The 18,308-nt window shown below is 55.3% G+C and overlaps 1 protein-coding gene across 1 annotated transcript; it reads left to right on the top strand.

Annotated features, from left to right (window-relative positions):
- The first annotated feature begins 13,219 nt into the window (after positions 1 to 13,219).
- LOC123360588 (SKI family transcriptional corepressor 1-like) lies at positions 13,220 to 17,314 on the top strand. Its single transcript, XM_045001232.1, has 2 exons — positions 13,220 to 13,431; positions 15,322 to 17,314. The coding sequence occupies exon 2, from the start codon at positions 15,338 to 15,340 to the stop codon at positions 17,312 to 17,314; it is 1,977 nt and encodes a 658-aa protein (XP_044857167.1). The 5' UTR covers positions 13,220 to 13,431; positions 15,322 to 15,337.
- The last annotated feature ends 994 nt before the right edge of the window (positions 17,315 to 18,308 follow it).

The following is an 18,308-nucleotide window of genomic DNA, read 5'->3' as shown; positions in this document are numbered from 1 at the left end:
AATCTGGAGAGATGGGGTTTGCGGTCGAAAACGCTCACGATTTGCTTCCTCCTGGCTAATGTGCCAAATTGACCTATTGGATGAATGACGCGCACGCTTCCACTCATTTGTGTGTGTGTGACATTATTGATATAAACTGGGACCATATAGAACATGGTTTTCAACCAAGGTCCTGTAGTGGCACCAAATCTTAGGTAAAGGTGGTCATATACGGTGGCTAAGACCAGGTTATGGGTTGCTGGTTATGATTATGCTGTCTGTATGTCTGTGTATCATTTTGTAGTTGAAGTTATAAGTATTGGCTCTGTACTGTCTGTATTTTGTATTTGTGCTCTGCTTCTGGGTGACACTGCAGACAAGTTGGTGTTAGCTCTGATAAGTTCGTTTGATGGCCTATTAAGGACCATCAGCTACACAATCGACCCATGCAGAGAAGGCTGATACGCCTTGTAACTGAGCAAAGTATGCAGGGACTTGCCCATGTGACTCTAGTCTCCATTTTGCTGTAATTTTCCACAGTAAGGACAAAGGTTCTTACACCTGGAAAAGCCTATATAAGGCTAATGCCTCATCTCCATCTTGTCTTCAGTCCTGCTTCTTACCTCTGGAGGGATTTTGCTAGGAAATGAAGCTCTACGCAAGGGACTAGTGACCCATCCCAGCGGGGGATGTTCTCCAGAGACTTGATTTGAACCTGCAGTTTACTCCATCACTGTTACAAGCCTGAACTAAGAACTTTGTCATTACTCTATGTAACTGATTCCATTTAACCAATTCTAGCTCTCATCTCTACCTTTTTGCCTTTATGAATAAGCCTTTAGATTTTAGATTCTAAAGGATTGGCAACAGCGTGATTTGTGGGTAGGATCAGATGTGTATATTGATCTGGGGCTGGGGCTTGGTCCTTTGGGATCGAGAGAACCGTTTTCTTTTATTGGGGTGTTGGTTTTCATAACCATTCATCCCCAGGATGAGTGGGTCTGGTGGTGATACTGGGAGACTGGAGTGTCTAAGGACATTGTTTGTGTGACTTGTGTTCCCCAGCACGGTGAAACCAAATGGGACTGTAAGAGCTGGATTCACAGGCAAGAGTAATGCAGCAAAAGGCAATCCTAAAATTTGTAAACAGTTCTGATACTTTACATAGACAAATATGAGATACTCTTTTAAATACTCAAGAGATGTGATGCAGAGTTTGATGGAATATAGGGAAAGTATGTCACTGCATCAAGTCTCCTGTAGCAGTAAATTAACAGCAGGGAAGCAGATTTTTATTTTTTTAGTGGCATCCAGAAACGGTCCAAGGGAGTTTTCCTGTTGAAGGGGGATGACAGGGGCTGCAGCTTATATGGGCTCGAGGTGCTTAAGCACCAGTAATCTTCAAGGCTGAGGGCTCTGCTCCACCAATATTTGGAGCGGTGTTTCTCCCCTGCCCCCGCCGCAGAGCTTCCCTGCCTGAAAGAAAACAGCCAGTGCCTCTCTCCTTTCTTTGTGCTGTTTCTGCCTACGGATATAGAGATCAGCGGCTGGCAGCCTCTTGGAGCACCGGGGGAGGGGAGGGGAAGAGGGAGAGAGGAGGAGACAGGAGGCACTCAGGTGCTTAGGAGTTCTCTCCCCCCCCCCCCGCACGCAGGGGGAATAGCAGGGGTGGGGAGGCCACACATGATGGCAGCCCCCCACCCCGGTGTGATGAGCTGGGAATGTTCTTAATGTTTTCTCTGAATACTGTGTTGGTGCCTCAGTGTCTCCTATGCCGTTCTAAAGTATCTAGGTGGTGGATCAGGGTATGTGATTGCTACAGAGCAAAGGGCCAGTGCACCTAAATGCCTGGCACTCTGTCTCCTAGCAACTGATGGCCTGGGCCCCTCCTCTGCAAAGGTGCCAGCTGAAGGTGTTGGAGACAAAGAGGTCAGGTGACCTCCTGGCCCAGGAAAAGAACTGAGCAGAGAGGAGTGGCTGGAGGGGGTTTGGGAGTCTGGAGCTGGCTGGGGATGATGAGGGAAGTGCATATGGGGATCTGGCTCACTGCCCCCAGAATGGACCCAGCTGTGGGATCTTGTTTGCTGTACCTACAAGCTCTGTTTTAGACTGTGTTCCTGTCACCGAACAAACCTCTGTTTTACTGGCTGGCTGAGAGTCACATCTGACTGCAAACTGGGGGTGCAGGACCCTGTGGCTTTCCCTTGAACACTGCTGGGGTGGGATCACTGTGGGAAGCACATGGAGGGGCAGAGGATGCTGAATGCACTAAGGAGAGACCCAGGAGATGAAGATGTGTGAGGTTCTTGCCATGGAAAAGTCTGCTCCAAGGGAGAGGAGGCTCCCCAAAGTCCTGACTGGCTTGGTTGGGAGCAGTTCCAGAGCATCGCCCAGGGACTCTGTGCCACCCAATACCCACCGCAGGGGAGGCGAGTGGGCTTTCTGGACCTGAGAGAGTCCCTAGGAGCATGTGCAGTGACTGTGTTGCAGAGTGAGTGTGCTGTGGGGGGAGAGGAGGGATCCCTCCACTGGAGCTTGCTGCTGCTGATAAGGTGGGGGGGAGAGTCCTCTCTGGTCCTAGACCTGGGGCAGCCTGTCTGCATCCCAAGTTACTTATCCCCAGCCCTGCCCCACCCCAGAGCCTGCACCGCCAGCACCCCAAACCTGAGCACCCTCCTGCACTGTGAACCCCTCATCCCCTGCCCCACCCCAGAGCCCTCACCTAAGGGGGAAAAATGTGCAACTGAAATGTGGTGGTCAGTTTGCAGTATCATTGTGTTTAGCACAATACTTGATTATTTTACACCCCTTTAAAGTATATAAGTAGTTGTATACAGGTGTTACAAAGTGGCAATGTTCTTAATGTTTTCTCTGAAGACTGTGTGGGTGCCTCAGTTTCCCATATGCATTTCTCAAGGATCTAGATGGTGGGATAAGGGGGTGTGATTGTTGTAGAGCCCTAGAGGGCCAGTGTGATGCTGTCTGCACAGAGAATGGCCGAAACCCTGTCTCCGGGCACCGGATGGCCTGGGCCACTGTCCTGCAAGCTGCCAATTGAAGGTGTTGGAGAACAGAGAGATCAGGTGGCCTCCTAATGCCTGGAAAAGAGAGAGAGGGCAGAGGAGGGAGTGTCAGTGCCTGTGCGGACTTCCGGGAAGCCCATGGTGTGGAAGGAGATGCTGTGATGCTTTGGAACTACTCCATACAAAGCCAGTCAGGACTCTGCGAGAGACTCCTCTCTCTGAGCGTACTGTCTCCAAGATAAGAAGCTTACACCTTCCTGGGTCTGACCTTGGAGCATTCAGCTCTTTCCACACCGTGCACTTTCTGCAGCGAGTGTGCCCAGGCAGGTCATGGGGCAACCAGCGGTCCCTGCACCCCAACTCTGCAGTCAGACGTGACTCTCAGCCAGCCGGTAAAATAGAAGGTTTGTTAGACAACAGGAACACAGATTAAACAGAGCTTGTAGGTACAGAAAATGACCCCTCAGTCAGGTCCATCTTGGAGGGTGGGGAGCCTAGACCCAAGTTCTGGGCCTCTCCCCATTTCCCCAGCCAGCTCCAAACTGACACTCCCTCCTCTAGCCTTTGTATCTCTTCTGGACAAGGAGGCCACCTGATCTCTTTGTCCCCAACACCTTCAGTTGGCACCTTGCAGGGGAAACTGAGGCATCCACACAGTATTCAGAGAAAACATTAAGAACATTCCCAATTTGGCACAACAGGTGTAACAAAATTTAATACCGTATATTGAAGCAGGCAAGTGCTGCTTCTCACTTTCCACTTTTAAATGACCCTTGTAATCGTGTGTTTCTGATGCGTTGTAGCTTAATTTTATATCGGCTTACAGGGCGAGAGCGGGGGGATGGACCACCATTTTGGGCACCACCAAAAATTATACAAACCTGCCGCCTATGGGATTACAGTCAGTATCGACTTTACAATGGTGCCATGGCACCAGGGCCACCCTGCATCTCACTGCAGACACAGTGCTCAGAATTAAGCAATGTTCTCAAGGCTATTGTATTCAGTACTAGTTTTCAGTTGGCAGCTACATGCTTCAGCCAGGCCACTTTCTCACTAGGCTATATCCTGAATATTGTGACTGGGAATGAGGCGGGGGCGGGGAGTGTAGCAGATGCAAATTCGAGGTGAATATTATCTTGTCAATACTGTCCTGGGTTTATGATGCTCTATGCCATGGACTGAAGCAAAGTGGCTGGTGAATAACCAGGAATCTGGTTAATAATTATCTAAATTCAGCTTTCTTCTTTCTCTCTCTGTGAATTATCACTACTTCAAAATAGTGTGCAAGTTGACTGGATAATGGTAATAGAATAATCTCTTGTTAAAACATTGTAAACCATACTACCTGGTTTTTATATTAAACACCTACTATACATAATACAATAAATCTGACAAACAAAACCTAGGAAAATTTTATTCTTTCTATGTCTTATTTACAGTTTTACAGTAATCTCTTGCTTCAGAATGCCTCAAGGGTCACCCATACAGTTTGCAATAGGAATCAACATGTGGCTTGGCAGCTGACTCTTGACTGATTCCTGAACAGCTGGTAACTCAATATTAATCTGACATAGATACTATATGCAGAAGCACAACTCTGTATATATGGGGGGGGGTGATTATTGACCTTTCTGCATATGTAATAATAGTTTCTGGTGTTTGTAAGACAAGGCATAATAATAAACTTTGTAAAAGTTCCTGTTTGGTGTGAGAGATGTTACTTATACCTAAATTCACTCCCCTTCCCCACACCCAGCCCTATGCATGCTGGCTAGGGAATATCATTACTGTAGTGTCAGCTTTTAAGAGAGCTTCACATGCAGAGCCGTCAGTAGGGATTTTTGGCACATAAGGCAAGGAACAGAGGCAGCATGTCCGGCTCTTCCCTATTAGAGGGAAGGATCCACCGACGAATTTCTGCAAAAGAGCCGTATGCGCTGCCCCTCTCCATTGAAGACGACCAGAGGCACTTTGGCAACGAGTACCACAGTCCCTCTCAGAGGGAAGGACTTGCTGCCGAATTGCCGCTGAAGGAGAGACTTTCTGAGCCCCTCACTTTCCGTGCCCGAGGCAAATGTCTCACTCGCCTTGCCCTCGTTACGGCAATGTTCACATGCACCACTTCTAGTATTACGGTAAGTTAAAACAAGCTACAGTACATTGGGACATTAATGCTCTATTACAGTATTTGCAGTAGCATATTAAAAGCTATAACACTGAACAGAGTAGTTAGGGCCGGCTTTAGGAAGTTTGGGGCCCACCCAATTCAAACATTTTCAGCGGGGCCCCAGCAGGGATTACTTAAAAAAAAAGGAAAAAAATGTGGGGAAAAAAAGCCTTTCCTTTCTTAGCAACCGGTTCCCTATGAAAAGTTCTGATTTAAGGGATGTGCCAGAATATGTATTTCTGGTACCAATAGGGTTACTATATTTCCAGATTTAAAAATTCCTCCCGAACAGGAATTTAAAAACCAAAAAGTCTGACATGTCCAGGAAAATAGGGCTGTATGTTAACACTACCTACAGTTCTTTTTTAAAAAGATGGGCCTGAACTAGAAATGAACTCCGCTTCACATGTGTGGGTCCCCGCCAGGGGCGGCTCTAGAAATCAGGCTGCCCCAAGCAGCGCGGTGCGCTGCGCCGCCCTTCCCCGGTCCCGCGGCGGGTCCCCTCTTCCCGCGGCTCCGGTTGAGCTCCCGCAGGCCTGCCTGCGGCAGGTCCACCGGAGCCCAGGACGAGCGGACCTGCCGCAGGCAAGACTGCAGGTCCACCGGAGCCAAATGCCGCCCCCCCGGGAAAGGGCCACCCCACGTGCCTGCTTGGCGCGCTGGGGTATAGAGCCGCCCCTGGTCCCCGCCACTCCCTGGGAGTGTGCTAGGGTGACCAGATGTCCCGATTTTATAGAGACAATCCCAATCTTGGGGTCTTTTTCTTATATAGGATCCTATTAACCTCCACCCCATCCTGATTTTTCACACTTGCTGTCTGGTCACCCTAGGGTGTGCACATGTGTGTGGGTACCAGCTGCTCTCTTCTCCCATCATTGAAGCAGGTATGCAGGGTTACTGCCCAGGGAATTGCAGGGCACCAGTGGACATGGGGCTGGCTGCAGGCAGGGCAAGGGGTGCAGCAATGGCTGGAGACAGGGGTGTGTGGGGTGGGGTGGGGTGGGCTGGCTGGCTTCAAGCAGGGCCATAGGGGGGTGTGGCATAGATTGGCAGTGCTGAAGACAGAGGAGTGCAGGAATGGCTGGCTTCAGGCAGGGGGGGTGCAGCAGGGGTTGGCTGGAGGCAGGTACAGGGGGTACAGACCACCCGGTATGGTAAGTGCTCCCTCTTCCTCCTCCCTCCCCCACCAGAGTAACAGCAGCCACCTGGGGCTCCCCTGCTTCCACAGCCCTGGCCATGTACACAGCTGCCGGAGCCCTGGGGGAGCGGCGGGGCTCCAGTGGCTATTTAAAGGGCTAGGGCAATAGAAGCAACGGGGGGGATGGACTTTTTAAGTAGCCCACAGATCCCAACAGCCCTACCCCATGGCTCCAGCAGTGTGGCACTGGTGGCAATTTAAAGGGCACCCAGGCCCTTTAAATTGTCCCCTGGAGAAGCCGGGCCACCCCGGTACAGTGCACTGACTCTTGCCAATACACCGAACCAGGGCTTGGGCACGGGACCCTCTTAGGGGCAGGGCCCGATTCAGGGGAATTAGTTGAATTAGCCTAAAGCCGGCCCTGCCAGTATATCCAGGACATTAGTAGCACACTTTTCCCCCACCAATACCTAGTAGTTGCACTGTCATCTCCCATAGCTACTTAGGTTGCAGCTTTATTGTTAAACCTAAATTGGGAAGAAAGACGACTGATTCAGAACTTCTTTAATGGTTACTTTATCGCTAAAGGGTGTAGTGGGGTATAGACTTGGAGAGAGGAAGGTTTCTATGATGTAGGCAAGATCAAGTATTTTATCCAAAACCAGAATACGAATGGCGCTGGTCTTCTGGGTGTCTGACCTTGAGCTATTGTCAAAAGTTTGAGGGTGACTCGTCTCCTCCTCATATTTTGGTTGAGGATTGTATTGATAAAGGGATTGGCCTCAAAGACCTGGTTGTAGGACTCTGCCACGGTGTAGTTTTCATCTTGGATTGCCTGGTCCTAATTATAGTAAAGCATGCACTTTAGTCTTTGTAATTATATGTTATAACTCTGTTGCTTTTTATGAAGACAGGAGTAAAAGAAAAGTAGCTGCAATATTTTCATACTAAACTAATGCTGAAAATGTACATAATTTCAATCAGACTCCTAATCTTAATTTTTGGTTAATTTTCTTATGGATTTATTTATTATGGTGGGAAACTGCTATAGGGAAGTACACTTCTCCTATATAGGTCATAAGGATCCTATCTGTCTGAAACTGGCTGCTCTTTCTTTCTTTGATCTGCAGAGTGACTGATGCTTTTCAGACATCAGTTGTGGGTACAGAAGGGTTTCATTGCATCTTCTCTCTTGGCACCAGCTACTGTTCTCCCTTCTTGTTGTATTGATAGTGGGTGTGTGTGTCTCTCCTTTCTTTAAAATCATATATGCTAGGGACAGTCTTGTCCTCTTCTCCTCTCCTGATGTCAGTGTAGATGCAGGTGGTGCAAAATGTACTACAGTCATATAGTATCTCAAATGCAAAGCTACATTTCAATGATCTGAGGTTTGAAGAACAATGTGGAACTAGCTGTTTTACGGGATGTCTCAATTTCATTCCTGTAGTAACATAACTGGTGATAGGAAAGCAGGGAGAGAGAGAGAGGTGTGTGCTCTGCAAGGCTGCTGGCCACGGGGCCAATGGGTGTAGGTGGGCTGGGTAGGATCGCGGGAGTCACATCTCAGGGATCTGCCCCGCTACCCAGCACTGCTCCAGCTATGAGCTGTCTCCACTGCCTGGGACCTGTGGGGCCCCACCTGCCTCCCCGGGGGAAGAGCCACCTGGGACTGGTGCAGAGGCTGCGCCAGTCTCAGCCACTCACAGGGAACAGTTGGGGAGGGGGAAGGCTCAGCTGGGTCCTGAGAGAGCCTGGCCCGGTAGGCTCTGCTCCTGCTCCAGCCTGGCTGCTTCCACCACTCCCAAGAGGCCAGAGTTCTCCTGCCCCAGGACCAGTTCTGGCTGCGCTGCCATCTCAGCCTCGCAGCCACAGTCACCTCCCATCAGGGCCGGCTACTGTGGCTGGGGGCTAGGGTTTGGGAGAGTAGGTCTCTAGGTGGTCTGGGTAGGTGCTGGGCACTGGGGGGGGGGGAGATCTATGTGTTGGGGGCCTGTCAGTGGGGGAGATCTGTGTGTGTGTGGGTGCTGGGAAGTGTGGGGGGTCTGTGCGGGTCACTGCAGTTGTGGTGGTGGGGGGCACTGGACAGTGAGGGGATCTGTAGGGGGGCTCTGGGTGGGAAGGTGTGGGGCACTGTGCAGTTGTGGGAGGGCTGTGGGGGGTCTTCAGCTGGGGGGCACTGGTCAGTGAGAGGATCTGTGGGGGGGTTCTGAGTGGGTGGGGGAGTGATCTGGGAGTGCACTGGGCAGGGGGGTTTGTGGGGGTCTCTAGATGGTGCAGCACTGGGTGAAGGGAGTCAGAGGGGTTCAGGGCAGGGGATTTGTGGGGGTCTCTGGGTGGTGTGGCACTGGGCATAGGGAGTCGGAGGGGTGCTGAGCAGGGGGTTTGTGGGGGTCTCTGGGTGGTGTGGCACTGCGCGTAGGGAGCCAGAGGGGTGCTGAGCAGGGGGTAGCATGGTGCAGCATGGGCCCACACCCAAGGGGAAGAAGCACAATGGCAGTGCAGGGCTGGGCTGGACAGCATGGGTCTGGCAGCTCCTGGTTTGTAAACAGTGCCCTTGTACTGGGCTGGGTGGAGTGCGGCTGTCCCTGCCGTACCATGACTCATATCCCATTGCCCCAAGTCAGCCCCTCGCTCTGAGGACTCTGCCCCCATGCCTCATGTCCCCATTTCCCCCATGGGGACCCACAAATATGTTTAGCACCGGGCCCACAACAGGTTAATCCAGCCCTGTTTGGGGTGCAGGCTCTGGGATGGAGTTGGGGGTGCAGGAGGGTTGCAGGCTATTGGGAGTTTGAGTGACGGGTGCAGGCTCTGACCTGGGGCAGGGGATTGGGGTGCAGGAGGGGGTACAGACATGTGGGCTCTGGGAGGGAGTTACCAAATCAGCACGTTGTATAAGAGAAAGGAGCTGCAGGGATTTCATATAGACATCGAAACTGATAGAAGAGACTTTTACATAGTCAAAATGTGAGAGGCAGAGTTTGAGGGAGGGAGGGAGGGAGGGAGGGGGCGTCTGTACAATATTTCCCCACATTCAGTCTCCTGGCTGGAGCAGTAACAGCCCCGCAGCACTTGTACAGGATAGAGGAGCTGCGCTGTCTACGCTTTGACAGTGTAGGAATCGGGCTGCCTGTGCCTTTAAGACCCAGCCCCAGGAACCCGCCCCCTGCTCCAGGGCTGACACGGGGCACAACTGAAAACAGCCTGTGCCCCCCCCACAACCCCGACACCCCCAGATCTGCGAGCCCAGCAGGTGGCTCATCCCGAGGGGCCACTGTTCCCCCCCCACCCCCTCCCTAAACGGGGGTTTTGTCCCCGCACAGGGTCTGGCAGCGTCTCCCCCCCTGGGCTTAACCGCGGCTCCCACCCCCCACCCCCGATTTTTCCCCTTCAGTCTCTCTCCTGCCGCTGCCTACAGCAGCTTGACCCCTTCTGTCCAGTAAATTTCTGTCCCCCGCTCAGACCCTGGCAGCCCCCCCCGCTGCGATTTGCCCCCTTGAGCATTTTAAACGCCCCCAAAGAGTAGGCAGCAAATGGTGAGTAGAAGTGAGGGCAGAGAGAGGGCAGTGGCGACAGCGCAGGTTACTGGGCATGCTCAGTTCGGCTGCGCATGCTCAGTGCAGCCAAAGTAGCAAATCGGGATAGGTTCATGTTTCTGATGGTACACCTGGTCCCGCCTGCCCCGGGCAGGAGAAGCGGGGCCGGTCTCGCTTCGGGGAGGCCACCTGCGCCTGGCGAAGGCTCCAGTTCCCTGGGCTGGCGGGGGCCGGGAGCGCGGGGCGAGGCTGCGCGTCCCCGTCCCCCCCAACCGCGGAGCTTGCCGGGAGGGGGGGGGGGATTCCGCTGCCCTAGAAACGGCCCAGCCCCGGCCGCGCTCACGCCCTGGGGGTTTATGGCCCGGCGGGACAGGACTCCCCCTCCCCTCCTGCCACCTGCCTCCTAGCGCCGAGTTTGCTCCGTCTAAACGCGCTGTTAAATACGGTGCAATCCGCGTAACTCGGAGCAGTCACAGGGCTGCGTCGCGTGCTGGCTGCGCGTTTACACGGCGCTCGGCCAATGCACCACTCAGTGCGCCCCCCCCCCCCAAACCAGCCCGAACCGGGACTGCTTCGGATGGGAACAAATTACAGAAATAAACGTCCCGCCTAATGAATAGCGAACCCGTAACGTTTGTCATTTACAAACGCTATTAAAATAACGTCTAAAGACTGGCGCACTGGGGAGGTGGGGGGTGTATCTCCCTCCATAAACACTTTGCTCCGGCTTATGAAAAGGGTTTATCTTTTTAACGTCCATGCAAATGCGCCGCAGCCGGGCTGGGTGGCACTGCCTGCTTTGCTCGTGCCGTAATAATGCCTAATAAATATTTAACTACGTATTTGTTTAGAGGGCTCCTCGCCTGGGCTGCTGAGCCGCCGCCGCCGCCGCGCAAGGAAGCAAAGGGACCGCGCTAAATTGACTCCTGAAATGTCTAATCACAGGCAGCAGCCAGGGTGGGCCCCTTGCAAGGGGCCTGGTGCCCATGATCCCTTCCGCAGCTCGGCGAGCTCCTCGGACCCGCCAGCGCGGCGCAATCACTGGGCACAACGCAGCCTTCCGTGGTTGCTTTAAATAATTAAAAGGCATCCAGCCCCCCTCCCAGCCGGGCTCGGTAACCCGAGCTAGGAGAATACCGGCTCCTGGAGCCCGGGGAAATTTCAGTCTGACGGCGGGAAGTGCTACTCGAGCTGGAGCCTGCACCCCAAACCCCAAGGTGGGCCCCCCCGTCCTAGCTGTGATTAATTCTGGGGTGTCGGTCCGGCCGCAGCCCTGAAAGGCGAGACGTGATCATATTCCTAGGAAGAGATTTATGGCCCTAAATCTGCTTTCAAGGACAAATACGTTTAATGACACATTAACTCCCAAGTAGGCAATAGACTTTTCAGAACAATACGCGCTTTAATATGGAACACATATGTTGGCGGAGGGCAAACGCTGTTCTAGCTGAATGGGAAGCTGCTTAACAAAAGTAATAGCCGGGGGCGATTCGCTGGCCGTTATTAACTTCTGTTTGATTAGTGTCATTGCTCAAATTTGGTCCGGACAGTATGATTAATTACCGTTTAATTAACGTGTCCATTAAGAGCACTTAATGCCACAATGCTTTAGAAACAGCCCGAGGAGCAGAGCTGCAGGAAAACGCCGGGTTGGTTGGGTTGCAGAAATGCCTTTTTAGGAGGGATATTTTTGGTAAACGATAATTCACGCTTTTAAAAATCGCTCCCCTCCCGCGTCAAAGCGAGAGGCCCCAGCAACGGCCCAGCGATCCGCCGCCAGTCCGGGAGACTCGGGTCCTCTCGTTACGGTGATTTTATCTGAAGCAGCTCCAGTGTCGGCAGGGGCTGCAGAGACCTGAGATTCACGGGGGAGGTTTGCACACGCCGGCGGGGGCTTTTCCTTTGAACGCTACTGGCCTCGTCCCCCAAACATCCCTCTGCCCAATTCATCACAAGCTCCGAACGGCCAAATACCCCGCCCGGAGCCCCCTTGGAGGGAGTTTAACTAACGAATAAAACGGGTCAGGGAGCTGAAGGATGGTTATTGATCAGTTTATAAATAGTTAATCTCCCCAGGATTTCGTTACCGGCGAGTATTGCACCAATAGATCCGCGGGCTCGCAGGGAGGGGGCTGCAGCCGAGGCAGGCGGCTCGCCTGGGGGCTCGCAGGAGACGCAGCCAGCGGCTGCCTCTGAATGCAAAGTTTACAGAACAATCAGCGCCTTCCCCGTTTACTGCGCCCGCTAAAGACCCCGCCGAAGAGCGCGCTAGCCAGAGGCCCGGCTGACTTTCTGTCGCATTTCATGGCGTCTTTTACTTTCAAACGAGAATTGATTGGGCTCTCGCGGCGGCCTGTTTGGATGGCCCCTTAACGTGATAAATAATAAATTCCTTAATTTCTCCAGCCATCGATTCCCCCCTCCCCCCTGCTTTTGCTCCAATTCGTTACCGCGCTGGGCCCGCCAGGCCCGCAGCGAGCCCCGGCTCGGGCTTTTCGGGGCAATTGGAAGGCTGAGAAAACACCTGGCTCCCCCCCGCTCCAGGTTTTCGCCGCTCCTCTCCCTCTCCCGGCGGCTCCTCTGCCGGGTAGCCGAGTGCCACATGCAGGCCTGCCCGTCTCGCTCCGGCTGACCGAGGTAAGGCTAACGCCGGAGGGCGGCGGGGGGGAGCCGGAGTGTGCCCCCGAATTAACCCTCTGCTGCAAACTTTCCCGAACCGGGTTTGGGCTCAGTGTTTGCCGCTCTCCCAGCGCGCCAGGACTGGCTCCAAGCGCACCAACTTTTGACCCAGCTTGGCTTAAAAAACCCCAAAAATCTCCAGCCACAGCGGGTTGGTTCCTGTCTTCCCCATAGGGAAGGCGCGCACCGGGGGGAAGTGGATCCCAGGGAGGAGCCGCTCGGTGATCCACCTGGACTGACGCCTCTCCCGTCTACCAACCCCCCTCGCTCCAAGGCAGGAGAAATAAATAGCAGCGTGAGAGGACGGGCTGCTCTGCCAGCTCCTTTCCCTTGGCCCCTTCCTCCCCCAGCGCGACTTTCCCCCCGCTTGCAGGGCGGGGAGATGGCCCAGGTGACAGGGGCACAAATCCCAGCGCTTACCTTTGCCAGATCGCGTGGATTTTTCTAATCGCTGTTCCTTTCCTCTCCCCCTCCCCCCACTTCCCCTCCCCCCTTAAAGCAGCCCCGGCTGCGTTTTGATTGACTGGAGCGCAACCATGATTGACGCTGGCCCGGGTCCCGAGGCAGTTAATGTACAGGCGCGGGTGCTAAGTGGGTGTGCCTTCCTATTATTTTAGCGGTCACTGGATCAATGTGCAACGTCTTCAGCTAAGGATCAGGATCCTCCCTTGGACTTGCCATGTGGTCACTTTTCTTGTTGCATCTCCGCGCGGGAGGACACTGGCAGAGGGCAGGCGCCCGGGCGCTCCCATGAAACTCCGCACCGTGCTGGGGTTCTGGATGCGGCTGCAGCCCGGCAGGAACGGACCCTAGCAAGCGGGGGTGGATTGGTTTTGGGGTGCAGCTGGACTATTTTGACAAGTGCTTCCGACCTTGCCCGCCGCTCCGGGGATTGCACCGCACAAGGTAAGCCCTTCCCCGCCTTGCAAGCCTGCACCCACGAGCCATGGCTTCCTGGGATTTATTTTGCAAGCCTGGTTCGAAACCAGCACACGCACGTCCAAGCAGAGCCTGGGAGTCGTTGACACCAATCTGTGGCTCGGTGTCTGCAGCCACATTTCGGGCTTTCCCTTCTGCCGCTGCCTCTCTGCTCCCTCTCCGGGCCGGTGTATATCGAAGTCATTCGTTTTAATCCCCTAACATTCGTTCCCATTCTGCCGGTTTCACGTCCAATTAGGCGTTGGGACGGGACTGCTGGTGTGTGTGGGGGGTGGGTGATCACTTGCTGCCTTGAATGAATCACTTAAAAATAAACAAAATCCCCCTCCCCCTAAATCTAAGTCAATACGTTTTCCCAGCATTGGATCCCAATATTTTGGCTGCAGACGAGACAATGAAGCCCGTTTGTCTGGACCAGGGCAGCCTTTAGCCAGCGCTGGGGTGAAGTTTGATTCACATTTGCGAGGAGGACACTCCAGCTATTTTGTGTAATTACCATGGAAGCTGCTTAATGCGCTGACCCCTTTTAGATAAACTCATTTGCTTGGCTCACGCTTCCTTCTGCTCCCTGGCGAGCTGGGAGCCTGAGGGGCAGGTCAGTAATCTCCCTCGCTCCTAATCCCCTGCAATGGCATTAGACAGGGGAGAAGGTTCAAGTGTATTGGTCGATCCAGCGCATTTAAAAATAACCCGGGGCCCAAAGTCTGGGAGCAAACCCGACAACTTTCGGCTGCTGGTGCATTTCCTAAACCGTCTCTCGTTTGGTAGGGCTCGTTCGGGCTGGCGAACGGGAACCCTGTCAATTAAATACAGGTGGCCCCGTGTCACCGCAGGATTACTGCCAGCCTCAGACAGACAGTGAGTTTATTTAACCTGCCGGTCGGGTAAGTCCCTTCACGGTTATCTAAAGTGGAGCAGTCAGGTTAGCCGGTTATTTACTGAGTCGCTCCTCTAAGGTGTAAATGCAACTCCAGGCAGCGCTAATTAAAGCCTATTTTCCTTTCCTCCAAAGCTGGACAAATGCAGCAGGTACCTAGCCGAGGTGCTATTTAACACAGAGCCGGGGCTAGTTGAGAGTGAGAAACCGAGCGGCTGAAACGTGGGAGATTAAAAATAGAGGAAAAAATCCCACTAACAACTGAAAAAAAAAATCCCCAACACGTTATGAAGGGCTGTCGGGTTTAATGCCCTCCACTGCTGCTCAGAAATGCCAGGTGACCAGGCAGGGTTGAGATCCAAAAGGAGAAATCTGAGCCCAAACAGGGGCGGTTTGTTTTCATTTCTGACTCTGCTATTTCCAGCTGTAACTAAATGCACCGAGAGATTCCTTGGTGACCTACAGAAGCGCCTTGTGTCGCTCGTTAATATTTTATATTCGCGATTCTCTTCCTCTCTCTGTGCCCACCAAGTGCAGTAATTGTGGTAGATGTAAAATGACATTTTGGCCCGTATTCTCAGGTCTGCATTGGTCTGGAGCCGCAGACAGATCCTGGAATAATAGAGGGAGGGGAAGAGAGATCTTAACTCGCAGCAAAACCTTTCAAGCCACAAAGAATAGCGGCAGCCTCTCAACCCATCTCCTTGTACCATCCGGCGCCCAGGGAATGTTCTGCCTGTGCAATGCCCCTGCCGCGGTACAGAGAGGGATGCAGGGCTGCTGCTAAGACTGAATTTGACCAGGTAGGGGAGATCTGCTGCGGCACAAAAGGCCAAACGATGCCCAGGCCGCCTTCGCTGGTGGAGTTCGCCCGGCCTCCTGGCTGGCCGCTTTCCCCCACGAGCACCGGGCTCGCTTTGCACGCCAGGGCCGCGGCGGCGTGGCTAACCTCTGCCTTTTGTTGTGTTCTTGTTTTGCAGGATTGTTTTGGGGGGGATGGAGGCGATTGCCAGTCAGATGGGCACGGGGAGAGACTCAAGCTCCTCCCCGAATTCAAAGCAAGAGCTGCAGCCCTACTCGGGCGCCAATCCCCTCAAGCCCAACCAAGTGGGTGAGACCTCCCTGTACGGCGTGCCCATAGTGCCCCTGGTCATCGACGGCCAGGAGCGCCTGTGCGTGGCGCAGATCTCCAACACCCTGCTCAAGAACTACAGCTACAATGAGATCCACAACCGGCGGGTGGCGCTGGGCATCACCTGCGTGCAGTGCACCCCGGTGCAGCTGGAGATCCTGCGGCGGGCCGGGGCCATGCCCATCTCGTCCCGGCGCTGCGGCATGACCACCAAGCGGGAGGCGGAGCGGCTCTGCAAGTGCTTCCTGGGCGAGCACAAGCTGCCGGAGAACTTCGCCTTCGACGTGGTGCACGAGTGCGCCTGGGGCTCGCGGGGCAGCTTCATCCCGGCCCGCTACAACAGCTCCCGGGCCAAGTGCATCAAGTGCGGCTACTGCAGCATGTACTTCTCGCCCAACAAGTTCATCTTCCACTCCCACCGCACGCCGGACTCCAAGTACACCCAGCCCGACGCCGCCAACTTCAACTCCTGGCGCCGCCACCTCAAGCTGAGCGACAAGACGGCCACGGACGAGCTGAGCCAGGCCTGGGAGGATGTCAAGGCCATGTTCAACTGCGGCACCCGCAAGCGGACCTTCTCCCTGCATGGGGTGGCCGCCGCCGGTGCCTCCGCGGCCGCCAAGGCAGCCCTGCACCCGCCGCCGCCCGGTGGAGCCGAGCTGGCCCCGGTGCACAAGAGCTGCAGCGGCGAGGAGGCGCCCGGGGAGCGCGGCGCGCTGAGCTTGGCCGGGGCTCACGGCGGGCCCGGCGCGGTGCGCAGCTACCCGGTCATCCCGGTGCCCAGCAAAGGCTTCGGGATGCTGCAGAAGCTGCCGCCGCCGCTCTTCCCGCACCCCTACGGCTTCCCGGCCTCTGCCTTCGGGCTCTGCCCCAAGAAGCAGGAGGACTCGCTGGGCGGAGCCGGCGGGGGCGAGCCGGGCAAAGGGGGCGCCCTGCCGCCGGACATGTTCTGGGGCCACCCGCACCAACCCCAGCAGCCGCCGCACCAGGCCGGCGCCGGCAAGGACAGCGGCGTCTACCCGCCCTTCCCCATGTTCTGGCCGGCCGCCGGCAGCCTGCCCGTGCCGCCCTACCCGGCCCAGAGCCAGGCCAAAGCGGCCGCCACTGCCGACCCGCCGGGCCTGGGCGGCCGCCACAGCGAGCTGGAGGGCTCGGAGCCATCGGGGAGCGGGCGCAGCAGCGCCACCCCGCAGGAGGGCTCCGGGGCGGACGGCGAGCGCTGCTCCAGCGCCCTCTCCAGGGCGGCCGCCGAGGAGGAGCGGTCCGGAGACGAGGCGCTGCTGCCGCCGCTGCCCCTGCCCAGGAAGGGCAGCTACCTGTCCGCCTTCCGCCCCGTGGTGAAGGACGCAGAGAGCATCGCCAAGCTGTACGGCACCCGGGAGGCCGGGGCCGGCTACCTGTCCCCGGACTTCCTCAGCGAGGGCAGCTCCAGCTACCGCTCCCTCTCGCCGGGCGCCGACACGGCCGACGAGCCCGAGGTCGAGGTGGAGTCCAATCGCTTCCCCGAGGACAAGGAGGAGGAGGCGGCGGCGGCCGTCGAGGAGGCGGAGCAGCCGCCGCTGCTGCCCAGGGCGAAGGAGCTGCCGCCGTCTCGGGCCGAGGAGAAAGGCGGCGATCAGGGGCCGGAGAAGGTGAACCGGCCAGCGCCCAAGGGGAGCCCGCAGAGGAGCAGCAGCAGAGGCGGCTACGAGGTGGGGGGCTCCGCCGGGGACCCCGCTCCCGGCTGGGCGCTGAGCCCACGGGCGCGCGGAGACGGCAGCGCTGCAGACCCCGGTCCCAGCCCCCGGGGGAGGCCTGGCCCGCCCGCGGCGCAGGCAGTGTCCTGGCCGGGCAGGTGCTAGAGACCAGGCCCTGGGGGGGTGGCGGACACGGCTCTGATCGCCGGGGCCTGCGTGGCTTTACCAGAGACCCAGCAGCCGGGCGAAGCCGGCAGGGGAGAGTCACTGTCCCTAGCCCGCTGGACGTTCAACCCCGCAGGTGTGAACTCCCAACGGTATCCGGGGGGGGGGGGGGGCTTTGGTTCACCCCTCCCCCCACCTTTCTATTATTTTAAAAGGAGCTATTCGGGGCACCTATAAATTTACATGCAGCCGCATAAAAGCACCGCTAATTAACCTGATTAGAAGGATTGCTTTCATGCTTAGGGGAAAATTGCCTAAAATTAAGCGGCTGCTGGGTCTGTGGGGGCTGCAGGCTTTGAAAAGCACTTGTACGCCGCGGTTGAATTTGAATGGGGGTAATTTTCTCCGGAGCGCTAATAATGACGCTTAATAAAACGATAGTCGCCTTCTGCCGCACGGATGCAACTCTCTGGCTAAGCCCAGCAGCAGGAACCGGCCCCGACTCCGGGGCCTCTTCCTCCCCAACTGCACGAAACCAGTCGGGGGCTCCTCGCTGGTGTGACACCCCCGTGGCTAATTCCAGTTAATGTTTCCGTTTATTTTGAAGGTCTACACCCAGGAAAGAGAAGATCATCTGCAGGCTCTGAAGAACGCTGCTTCGCTGGGGCCTGCAACCACTTATCTTTGCAACCCCGAGGCAAATGGTAAAATTGACCTCTTTGCTAGCAATTGTCTCCTATGGCTTGAAATGTTAAACGGGGGAGGGGGAGAGAAAAGAGAGGCAACCCCCCCCCCCACCTCCTTTGGAATAATACTTATTCCGAGCCTGCTAATAGACTCCATGAATCTTTCCATGTCACTTCCATTTTTGGCAGGACCTTCAAACAAACTTAGCTGTGTTAAAGGAAGGGCTTTCATGCAAATAAACCAAACATCGGGTGTCCTTTTGATAGACCGCTTTTTTTTAATTCGGATTTATTTAGGTGCAAAATTT

This window comes from Mauremys mutica, unplaced genomic scaffold (assembly GCF_020497125.1).
Source record: "Mauremys mutica isolate MM-2020 ecotype Southern unplaced genomic scaffold, ASM2049712v1 Super-Scaffold_100274, whole genome shotgun sequence".
Taxonomy (NCBI): domain Eukaryota; kingdom Metazoa; phylum Chordata; order Testudines; family Geoemydidae; genus Mauremys; species Mauremys mutica.
This window is presented reverse-complemented; position numbering and strand designations above follow the sequence as displayed.